Below are 12,335 nucleotides of genomic sequence, written 5' to 3'. Positions count from 1 at the left end.
ATAAATTTTCAATAACATTTCTCATAAATTCCTAATTAATTTAGATAATAAAAGAATTTCAAAAGAAGCTTCAAAATTGATCTAATTAAGATTAGAAACTACTTTTATACTCAAAAACTTTTATAGTGGGGCCTCAGATATCAGAATTGAGTAAAAAATTTATATTTTTATTTATATTTTACATTCTAAAATTAATTTATAATTTAAAAAAATTGATTTTCTTTCTAATACATATTAACTTAAATTAATACCCTCACTCGAAAAATACAAAATCCGTAATAATCTATTCAAGCCCCGATGCAGCTCCGGAGGTTTCATTTTCATTCATTGATTTTCCCAAAAGAAATTGTGGCTGGAGACATGTGCTTTCCCTTGATCAAGAAGATCAGTGATCCCTTTGAGCTACTCTTGGTGCTTTCACTTTGCTTCTTGTGCATTTCAACCACACTATTCCACTTTGCTTCCACCTCTCTCTCAATCTACTCTAGGATTCTCATAAAATGACATTTCCGCGCAAGAAATAAAGCAGAAGAGTAAAATCACGTCGTAATAGCACTTAGATTATCTATGCAGTTATTGTTACTTCTTTTTGGGACACATGACCAAGTTTTGCTTCACTTTCTTTGTTTCCGGAGGGATATGAGATGGGCATTGTCCGCAAACTAAACTAAACTTCTTTCCCACAAACGCGTCACATGGTATTGAGTATTGATCTCTCTCTTTCTCTGGAAACACGTTACGTTTATAGACATGAGAGTTTTACACAGCTTGAGTCTACGCCTCATCCAACCCGCCATTCCCTTCAATTCATGGGCACAAATAAGGTGGAAAAAGAAGTTAGTCGAATCAGCACAAACTCGCTTGGAAGACAGGACTAGAGACACCCAATTGGACAAGCTCTCGACCCAACTCAGGAAGCTCAACGTAATCCTTAAACTCCACGAACTCATGGCCCACAGAAAGCGCGGTCCTTTCGTGTCCGTACAGATCATGTCCCGTTGGAGGACCCTCGCGGGGCTGAACGTACGGATTGGGGAGTTTCTTCACAAGTACCGCCATGTGTTCGACGTATTTCCTCACCCGGTAAGGAGAAAACTTTGCTGTAGAATTAGTAATAAAATGTTGGGGTTGATTAAAGAAGAAGAAAATGCTGTAAAGAAATGGGAAATGGAAGCTGTGAAAAGGGTCAAGAAGTTGTTGTTGATGTCTGTGAATGGGAGTCTTCAGGTTTACGCTTTGAGACTGGTGAGTAGAGAATTGGGTTTGCCTGAGGACTTCAGGGAATCCATTCTCGCTAAGCATTCCAAGGAGTTTAAATTAGTTGATTTGGAGGTTGTGGAAGTGGTTGATGGAGGTCATGATGAGGATTTGGGGTTGGCTGAGATTGAGAATTGGCGGGAGAGAGAGTACAGGGAGAAGTGGTTGAGCGAGTACGAGACAAGGTATGCGTTTCCCATCAACTTCCCGACGGGGTTTAAGATCGAGAGCGGGTTTAGAGAGAGGTTGAAGAATTGGCAAAGGCTTCCTTATGTGAAGCCTTATGAGAGGAAAAGACTAGTTCGAGTTCGTTCTTGCGCACGGTACGAGAAGCGGGCTGTGGCAATTCTTCATGAGTTCTTGAGTTTGACAGTTGAGAAAGTGGTTGAGGTTGAAAGGTTAGCTCATTTCCGGAGGGATTTGGCTATTGAAGTTAACGTGCGCGAGGTGTTGTTGAACCACCCTGGAATATTTTACATATCCACCAAAGGGAATACCCCGAGAGTTTTCCTTAGGGAGGCGTATAGTAGGGGGTGTTTGGTCGAATCCAATCAGATGTATGAGGTTCGGAGAAAGATGTTGGATCTTATATTGATGGGGTGTCGTCATACTAAAGAATTACAAGGTTTCGATAGGAGTAGAGCAGAAAGAGACAATGTAGTTTGTAAAGTAAAGGAAGATGTTAAAGGAGAAGGAGATTGGGTTATCCCAATCTTAGAGAGTTTGAGTGATGTAAATACCGATGATAGTCCAAGTGAAATTGTTGAAAGAACAGTTGGATGAAGTTAAAAGTAATGCAAGTGACAAATGCATAAAAGGATGATCGAAATTCCAAATAAAGCTTAATGGTGTCTCTTCTTCAGCTGCTCATTCTGAATATTTCAACAACATGAAGCGCAGATCTGCCACAATCAGTCACGCAAACTAAATTTTCGGTAATCTTCTTTGCTTGAAAAATTTTCAGTAATCTGGTTAAGTAGGATTGTCCTCCTTTAGACATAAAGTGTTGTATGCATTTTCATCTTGAGCTGCATAATTTATCTTCACTTGCTTAGGACTTGTATGAACGTGTATAATTAGGGAAAAAAATATTTGATAAGTACTTCCATGCTCTTCATTGGCCAGTACAAGTCCGAGGGATCTGATACATCTTCTGCTAAAAACATAAGTTTAAGTTAACTTGTCCTTTGCACCAATAATTCTTTCTCGATTTGTTTAAAATTATTTGCACCAATAATTCTTTCTTGATGATTATATTTACTTCATTATAGCGTGTTTGGATCTTATATATGTCTTTTATTGTTAACTTGTACTTTTTCCCATGTTAGGTGGGAAGTGTCTTGAAGCTGTCTTTCTTGCCGCACTCACATTTTTCACATAAATCATGTAACTTGTTTACTGTACAATGAGGCAAATTGTTGTTTAGTTCCTTTCATTCTAATCTGATCTTTTAGTTACCTTACTGGTTGGCCATAGGGTTATAACAAGGAATGTCTTTCTCAAACTTATTTTATGAATGAAAATATCATATTCCAATGAAGAATATATTGAAGCAATTTAAGATTGGCAAGATTATAATTGTTGACTGAACCTATGAACGTAATTTCGCTGGATAGTTATGGTAAGAATGCGTGTATTATATTATAAGCATTAAAAAAGGACATATTAAACAAGGTTACCATTTTTTACATGTTATATTTTCTATTAATTGAACCACTAATGACAATCACCACTGATGATACGTTGACGGTAAAAATTTATCAATGGAAATATATCAAATTTTTGTGTGGTTAATGTGATTTAGAGGATCAAAAACACGATTAAGAGATTAAGAGAAGATTATGCAGTAAGAACACGCAAAGAAAATAAAAAAATAAAAATAAAAAAAACAAAAAACGTATGTCCCTGTAAGAACCTTTTCCATTGTCTTGTCCTTCTTCTTCCGGTATATTTGTACAAAAAATTATCCACTCCCTCTAAACCTTTTATAAAAAAGAAAAAAAAAGAAACTTTCCTTCATACAAATAAATCCAAGTTTGCCTGTAAAAGATGTATTAGTTTTTATCCCATAGAATAAAGAAAAAAAAAAAAAAATTAGGAACGAGGAAGTGGGCGAGGATTTACAGTTGTCCCAAAATTCATTGATATTTTAAAGACAGACAAACAAAAGCTATACAACACGGAGTCCATTCTTGAATCTGTTTAGATTTTGGGTGAATCTGTCCCTGTTGTTTTGTTCTAAGCTTCGAGTTACGTCTGCCATAAGTTTGTCAAAGCACGGGGAAAGACGTTGCTGTTGATCCAATGGCTGCATAATGGTTATAAAAAGAAAGAATCATCAGGGATAATCTCTGCTTAATAGTAGATCAAACCAACAGAGAATAAGACCAACAATTAGACCAATTGGGAATATATGAATAAATAAATATATAATTTGTTCATATCTTTTTCTTTTTTTTTTTTGTTGAAATGATTTTATCTTCATTTGGGTTTAAAATTAGAGTAAAACCCCAGAAATGTTGATATCCTACTGCAGCAACTTTTTCTTTCTTTTTGGTTGAAAATTCTATTGCCGCAACTTGAATTGATGGCTAAACATGAATTATCAACACAGTAATTGATATAAATTACATGGCTCTGCTGTTAATCCATTTTTACCGGTCAACTTTGTGGAGTTTGTAGTACTTGTTTTCATGTTCTATTATGTATTGATTTGTGAGCTTCATTTAGCTTCTTACGAAGAATAAATAATGTTTAAAGACATCTTGACTTTGATCCACAAGACAAGTGGATCCACCCAACCATCTTTACAACTTTAAGGAAGCTCATCAAAAGCAACCAAAACCTTCCCCAAAAATAAAATATTTAACTGAGATATCAGAGTACTTACAAATGAAGCCAAAATCTGACCCTTTATTGAAGTGAACATCTGTAGAAAATCACGCTCAATTTAATTAAAACACAAGCATAGAAGAAATATTAGTGAACATCTGTCAGGCAATTGCTCAACTTAATAGGTATAAATGCTGAGAAGAAAAAATGACCACCCTTTTTGTTTTCTCCCCCCTCTTTTTTTCTTGTGTGCAGTGCATGGCCGGCTACCACCTAGGTATTGGTGCTTGAAAATTTAATGTGTATAATTGATTAAAAAAAAATGATCAGGGTAAAATTGACAGGAGATTGTTTTCACATCTAGAATTGAAAAATCAATACAAGAATAGCACTCAAATTACAAGGAAAACTAGCCATTGGCCGTGCATTTCCCATATGACAGTTATTATGTCAACTCAATTTTCCCAGCAAGCGGCAAAGGATCAGTTCTTAGAAGTTCGGGGTTGATGAGGATTGTAACCCTTCACATATCTGTACAAGACTAAAGTTATTTCTCAACTGACATGTTTGATCTAGGTCCTTAAGTTTAGATCTTATTCCCATACTTTTGATCCATTTAATCCGAGAAAGTCTTTTAAACAAATATAATATATCCCATTCATTCAGAAGACCGTTTCAACAATTAGCAGTAGCTATATATGGATTGGTCTAGTCCGGTCATACAGAAAACACTCTTAAGAAAGCTTACAGAAAGATATAAAAACAGGAAGGGTCAATCTCACGAATAGTCCCTGAGATTTACTCTCAATCCCACTTTAGTCCATGACTTTTAAAACATCTCACAATTGGTCCCTAAGGTTTTACTTTGTTTCAGTTTCAGTTTTAATCCTTTTGTTAGCTTAGTGTTAAATATTTGACGGAATCTGTAAAAATTAAGGACTAAAATTAAAAACATATAAAGTTTAGGGACAAACAATTCAAAAAATAAAAGTTAATTTCCACAAATAGTCTCAAAATCTTATGTTTCCAATTTTAGTCCTTAATTTATATAGATTCCATCAAATTTTAACACCTACTTAATAGAAAGACTGAAATTGAAACAAAATAAAACCTCAATGACCAACTGAGTGACGTTTGAAAAGTCCGGGACTAAAATGAGATTGAAGGTAAATGTTAGGGACCATTTATGAAATTAACCCAAACAGGAAACATAAAACGTAAAAGAATAAAGAGTGTACACATTACCTCTTCATTGATAAGTATTAAGCTAAGCATTGGCCTGCTAAGACTCCATCTGTTACCACAATCCTCAAATATGATAATTTCAAAGAGGGTCTTCAAGATCTGGAGAAAAGAACGAGATTTGCATAAATAAAGAAACAGGGAACATGAATAAGGTTCGTTAAACAGAAATAAATTATTATTATTATTTTTTTAATAAGAAAGGAGAGAACATCCACACCTAAATGCTAAGAGAGAATCCGTTTTTGTGTGTGTGTGGTGGGGCTGGGGGGTTGTTCGTTGACTCCTCCCGTTTTGTTGATTTTTTTTCTTAACTTTCTTTCTTTCCTTTTATTTTTAATCTATCACCCTTTTTCCTCTTTTCTTTTCTTTTTCTTGTCTACCCTTTTTACATTCTTATATTTCTTACCCTATTATACATTTTTCTTTTTTTTTCTTTTCTCCAAATTGGCCCTCATAAATATACTTCTTTTTAATTCCCCATTTAAATAATTTCTTCTCATACGTATCTCTATTTTTTTTTTAAATCATGTTTCCCGGATAAAACGTTTCGCTAGTGAGTTTTTTTTTTTTATTTTTCGTTCTTTTTTCTCTCTTTTCTTTTTTTTTTTTTCCCCTCCCTTTTATTCATTCGTATCCTTTTTGTCCTAATATACATTTTTTTTTATTTCTCTAAATGACACCTTAATAAATATGTTTTTCATTCTTATGTACGCGTGCGATTTAAACTAGCTATTAATAGAAAAGAAAAGAGTACAGAAGGGGACAAGGAGTCCACCTAACACAACAAAACAACAGCACCAAAAACCTAAAAGCACAAGACTATTGAAGGCCTAAATCCCATCCGGAAAAGTATTAAGGCCGTTAACTTGAGACATCCATAACGCCACCCAAAACTTAATTCTATCCCAAATTTCACTTACATCTCCCTCTATGTCCTCCAAATTTTGGCTGTTCCTAGATTCTATCCCAAACAGAAGTAAATTATTGAAGTCATTGATGCAAATAAGATGATAAGCTAATTGTGCTTCTACATTTAACTGATTGAAATTAGAACATAAGAAGCAAAATATATGCTGCTTGCAAATGTTAAACATGATTTCACTTTCAAAATAAACAAATAACAACACAAGAAGAGGTAAAGCAAAATATGTACGAGCAAACACACATAAGCTTACAAGTATCTTTTGTTTCTTTTTTTTTTTTTTTTTTTATTCTTTCTTTCCTTTTTCCTTTTCTTTTAGATAATTTAGGAATCCCTAAGCTGCTTTGAGCCTTGAGTTCAAAATTGGAGCCCCAGTCAAACATTACAATCCTCTGAAGCATGATACTCATAATCATTCACCAGGCAAATGGCATGAAAGATTGAACCCTAAAGTTTAACGGCCTCAACTAGCCCAACAATGTTCAACTGACTTGTAATAAATGTAATTTATTAGGCCATAAATTCATGAAACTTTAAATAATATGGTTCCTGCTACTTATCATCGATGTTTGACTAATTAAACCTCCTTATATGCTACACATAAGAAAAAATAACTATATTCACTTCAATTCAAAAGAGAGTAGGTTTCCTTCTTCACTGAAGTAGAAGAAAAATGAATTGCCACCGGCATCTTATTACAGGTTTATAAAGCAAACTTACTTGTGGGAATAAACCAGGGCAATCAGTAACGCGCTGAGCAAGATTGAGAGCAGCAGGCGAAGTAGGTGAATCCCCCATAGTAACATTGAAGAAATAAAAACTTGCCAAATGGTCAAGAGCAGATGCACACTGCAACAATATAAGATTAGTCATAAGACATCTCAAGACCCCAGTATCCAGCAAGACCACATCTTGAATGGTTTCATCATGACAATCTTATTTTCTTATTTCGGTTGAGATATTACATACACAATTTTTTTTTTTTTTTTTTTTTGATAATAAACTGGAACCTTCATTCAACGAAAAAATTACAAGAAATAGACAAAAATAAAAATAAAGTAAAATAAAAAAAAAAACATATTCTAAAAGCTGAAATACACTCGTATCAAACCAACCTGTGATGAGATGCTCTCATTTAAACCTTTGAGTCCTAAATCAAGAGATCCAACAATATATATAAAGGTGCTGGTATCCAAATTCAAAATAAAAGTCAAATGGCAGCTACAAAGAATCTCCAAAAATGCAAAGTAGGCACCTGCAAGCTGGAGAAAAAATACAAAAGACTAGCGTAAATCCAAATAGACAATCTAATAGAATGGGACCTAGTTTTCCTTTGTCAAGAATGTCCTTATACTAAATGATACGAACTGCATTATAAAGCAAAGTCCTCTGAAATTGCAAATGTGCAAGTCCTTGCGACATTCTACATTATTTCTAACTTGAAAATAGATTACTTTTAATACATAAGTATCAGACAAGTACATCAAAGGCATGTAAGAACAGATGTAGCAATTACTGAAGAAGCAAACACAAAGTACATAACAGCTGGAGATATTCATTATTATTATTATTATTTTTTAAAGAAGCCATAATTTTGTTTTTCCTTTACTTCTTTTTGTTTCGCTGAGGATTTCATATCATCTGTCCTTTGTATTTGTTTATCATCAATGAAGGAATTTTTTGTTGGGAATAGTGTTCTAGAGTATGAAATGTAATAGAATATTTATTATTTAATTAATAAAAGAGTTTATTCATCATTTTATGTGCATATATTTATGAATATTTTATGAATATCAAATGAAAATTCCGTGATTGTTTATGTAACCTTAAACATAGTATATAAGTGTTATATACAAGAGGATAGTGTTTAAAGATAATAATCAAAAACATTGTTAATGATGAATTTAATTAAAGTTCGGAATCTTTAATTAAAACATTATTAATACATGTCATTCTCATTTAGAATGGAACGGTGTTATCCGCACGGTTAATATGGCGAGATATTGAATGAATGTATTTCGCATAATAAGATTATGTGGAACAAGGACAAAGACACTATGAATTTCTAATAATTTTCGTTAAGCGTAGAAATTCTAATTGAGTCTACTGATGGTCATATATAGGATGATCTTAATCCTGAGTTCTTAACAAACTCCTATTTATGGATTTATGTCTTTTGATTTACTCGGTACGGATTCTGAGACCCTGAATCCTATTCCTTGTATTTTGGAGACATAATGAAATAGGTAGCTGTGAATGTTATTATACGAGATGGAATTCATTCCTTCTTGAGAAAGAAGTAGATAAATAATTCTCTTGAGTGTTGATTCGGTATTTGGATTAGTAAGAGCGCTCTGGTTCATGAATGTGTTTTATGAATCACTATCCATTAGAGAATCAATAGTACTCAATGATGCAGATATAATTAGAGAGGTTAACGGATTCTACCTGACTCTAATTATGAATTATTTATGGAGGATTGATCTATATGTAATGACTATATCAAATGGACACTTCGCAGTTTAGAAGTAATTAATGTCTATAATTTCGAGAGTTTAACTCCAAGTTTATAGTGAAGTAACTATTTGAATTAATAGAATTAGTTAATTAATTAAAGTGTTTAATTAATTATTAATTTTATTGGAACTCGGGATTATAAGTCCATATGTCCCCGCGTCGTCCTTGTAATTTTACCAGACACAAAGGGCAAAATGAGAATGTTAGAATTACAGAATTCTAAAATTAAATACTCGAAAAATAATTAATTGAGAATTAATTATTATTATTTAAATAATGTGATTATTTAAATTTGAATTTAAATACATCTAGATTTATCCATTTAAACTTATTTGATAAGTTGTTCAATTTAGAATTCAAATTAATTTAAGTTTGACTTAAATTTGAATTTGAATCTGAATCAAAATTGGACTACAGGATAAAGGATGATTTTTCTCTTCCTTCCCTATCTGAATTGGCGCCACACACAGGGTTAGGAAACCCTGATATGGCCAGCCACTTAAGAGATAAGGGGAAGGGATTTTTTGTTCAAAATTCAAAATTGGAGATAAAGATTTGATTCTGTTTTGAAGTTGGACTTCTACACTTTAAATATGAGAATGATAGAAAATTGTGCACACAATTTTTGAAACATTTTTTCAGCCCTAATTGTTGGTGGCCGAAATTCACAGAGGAAAAAGAGAGAATATTTTTTTTTCTCTAAAAATTCCACATCGTGCATGCGTTGGTATTTGTGAAAATTCGAGTATTTAAGAAACCTGTTTTGTCCACGTGTGCCCACACACACGTCTACGTGGAATCAAGGAATTGACGTGGAAGACTTTGGTATTCTAAACACAAAGATTGGAGCAAGGACTGTTCGTGGTCAAAGAACTCAAGATATCATCCGAGTCGGCTTCCAGGTATTTTTTCCTAGATTGAGTTCTTGATGTAAATTAATGCGATTAATTTATTCGTGCATAAATTAATATAATCTATAGAATATCTCAAAAGTTTTATGAAAATTTTTGTTATACACGATCCGCCTTCCCGCACCACGCTTCCGCACCCGAATTCGATTCGGGAACCAGCAATCGGTATCAGAGCGGTCTATAGACGATATTAATTTATGCTTCGATTATTTGATAATCATAATTGATATATTAAATTTGTGATATTTAATTATGTATGTATGTGATGGGTAAGCACTTGCATTTATTGATGTTTATTTTAATTCATGTTGATGAACGTATGGATGGTGGATTTAGTCGTTAATTATATGGTTTCATGGATCGGTTATATTTATTCATTGATTAAATTATTTGTAATTTTATTCGGGATTAGAATTATTGTAATTCTAGGTTTTGGGTAGAATTAGGGTTTTGATTTTGAATCAAAATGAGGCCTTAAAGATCAAGTTTGAAGCCTTTGAAAATGCCCAGAAACTGCCCAGAAAATTTCCAGAAATCGCCCACCGTGCGCGCCCCAGCGCGCGGAGAGTCCGCACAGGCGCGCACAACGCGCGGCCCCAGCACGGTTAGCGCGCGGACAGTCCGCGCGCCCGCGCACAGCGCGCGGGCATCTTGCGCGCGCGCACGGCTGGTGGCCCAAGTTTCGGGATTTGATCCCGAACGGCCCCGAAGGTTTCCAAAACCCTCGTAATGCGTGCCGACGAACCCGGAAAAGTTTCGGACCCCAAGAAAGGTGAAATTCATCCCGAAGACAAAGAATGAAGCCGAAGAATAAAGAACTCGAGAATCAAAGACCCGTTGATGTAACGGAAGAATATAATTATTGTAATTATTTATTTATTCGAATTGATTGAGTTGTAATTTATTTTTTCATGGAACCCGATCAAATCCATCTCAATAGTTGATTGCATATATTTATATTTTATGTTGATAATTATATATTATATGTCCATGCATATAACATGCCATATAGATATAATGTGCCTACTCATATGTTTTATAACATGCCATGCATATACGCGCATTAGTTATTATTTATTTTATTTATTATAAAAGAGTTTTAGAAAAATAAAATAAAATAAGAACCATGCGCTAAAATCGATTTAATATGATTAAATTGATTTAAGTTGCAAAATTAATTTGCAAAATAATGTTACATGTGAAATTGAATTTAAGAGTTAAATTTTAGAATTTCACATATCCGAAAAATAAATTGTTTATTTTTTTATTTGAGAACCATGATTTTTTTTTTTCAAATAAAATACATATTTGCAAAATAATGAGTGGGAGAGGGTTGTATGACAATGCGACCCACTAGTCTCCATCATTAGTTCAACACCGTGAGATTCGAAAGGGGCTTTGCGGCGGCACCGATTCCGCACTCCCTACGGAAAGTGTTCTTTCGGATTAATAACAATGTTGACTTCCTAGCGATAGGATTCAATGATGTATTTTCGGTTAAACCTACCCTACGGCGGCACTCTGGAGTTAAGTCTGTAGAATCTGAAATGATGGGTTACACTCATGAAAATGTAATCAATTTGTTGATTATATTTTTGACCAAAAATAAAGGTAGTTGATAAATATGAAAAACTGAGATTTTTTGATTATATTTATCAATTGAGAAGGTCTCGGTTCAATTTGTGATATTTTGACCTACCCTACGGCGGCACTATATTCGTGGTAAATTGGATTATCGTTGGCACCCAAAATTAAAACATGATTTATGTATTTTTCATGTGCATCATGCATCATATTTAATTGTGCCTAAATTAACATACATTGATATTCATGCACATAAATTGATTAGATGAATATTCTATTTATTTTCAGCAATATGTCGAATCACAGTATCACACTACTAGCGACTGAAAAATTAGACGGTGATAACTATGCTAAGTGGAAAAGTAACATGAACATACTGTTAGTCTGCGAAGACTACAAATTTGTCCTAGTGGATGAATGTCCTCCTAAACCCGCGGCTAATGCAACCAAAACCGCAAGGGAGCCTTATGATCGTTGGATCAAGGCCAACAACAAAGCAAAGTGCTTTATGTTAGCCAGTATGAGCGATGTGCTTCGCAAGAAGCATGAGGAGATGGAGACTGCTTATGAGATAATGGAGTCTTTAAAAGCCATGTTCGGCGCTCCCTCTGAGAAGGCTCGTTTGGATGCTATAAGGACTTTCATGAACGACAAGATGAAGAAAGGTTCTTCAGTCAAGGCACATGTTTTGAACATGATTGATCACCTCCATGATGCAGAGCTCAATGGTGCCAGGATCGATGAAGCCACCCAAGTTGGCATCATCTTGGAAAGCTTATCCCCTGATTTTCATGAGTTCGTGAACAACTTTGTTATGAACAAGAAAAAGTCCAATCTCACTGAACTCATGAATGACCTGCAAAATTTTGAATCCACCAACAAGCGAAGGAGAGAAGAAGCAAATGTTGTAGTTGTAGGAAGTTCTGGTAAAAATAAACGAAAGAACCAGAACCAAGGAAAAACGAAGAAAGGAAAGAACAAGAGACCCAAGAAGGCTAAAGGTCCCATCCAGAAACTCAAAGAAAAGTGTTTCCACTGCAATGGCGAAGGGCACTGGAAGAGAAACT

At 34.2% G+C, this 12,335-nt stretch overlaps 2 protein-coding genes across 2 annotated transcripts in view; one reads left to right on the top strand and one right to left on the bottom strand.

Moving 5' to 3' along the window:
* Positions 1 to 335: 335 nt before the first annotated feature.
* Positions 336 to 2,756, top strand: LOC21410531 (protein ROOT PRIMORDIUM DEFECTIVE 1). The gene is made up of 2 exons (XM_010112971.2): positions 336 to 2,192; positions 2,586 to 2,756. The coding sequence occupies exon 1, from the start codon at positions 751 to 753 to the stop codon at positions 2,038 to 2,040; it is 1,290 nt and encodes a 429-aa protein (XP_010111273.1). The 5' UTR covers positions 336 to 750; the 3' UTR covers positions 2,041 to 2,192; positions 2,586 to 2,756.
* Positions 2,757 to 3,109: 353 nt separating this feature from the next.
* The window catches only part of LOC21410529 (exportin-7), a 31,877-nt gene continuing 22,651 nt past the window's right edge, over positions 3,110 to 12,335 (bottom strand). Inside the window, exons 24-28 of the mRNA XM_024175305.1 lie at positions 7,372 to 7,518; positions 6,977 to 7,105; positions 5,335 to 5,433; positions 4,148 to 4,186; positions 3,110 to 3,565 (exon numbers count right to left, since the gene is read on the bottom strand). Of these exons, the coding sequence (XP_024031073.1) occupies positions 3,428 to 3,565; positions 4,148 to 4,186; positions 5,335 to 5,433; positions 6,977 to 7,105; positions 7,372 to 7,518 (552 nt within the window). The 3' untranslated portion in view covers positions 3,110 to 3,427. The remainder of the gene's footprint in view (positions 3,566 to 4,147; positions 4,187 to 5,334; positions 5,434 to 6,976; positions 7,106 to 7,371; positions 7,519 to 12,335) is intronic.

This window comes from Morus notabilis, unplaced genomic scaffold, assembly GCF_000414095.1.
Source record: "Morus notabilis unplaced genomic scaffold, ASM41409v2 Scaffold78, whole genome shotgun sequence".
Classification (NCBI taxonomy): domain Eukaryota; kingdom Viridiplantae; phylum Streptophyta; class Magnoliopsida; order Rosales; family Moraceae; genus Morus; species Morus notabilis.
Note: the sequence above shows the minus strand (reverse complement) of the source record. Positions and strands in the feature narration are given on the sequence as shown.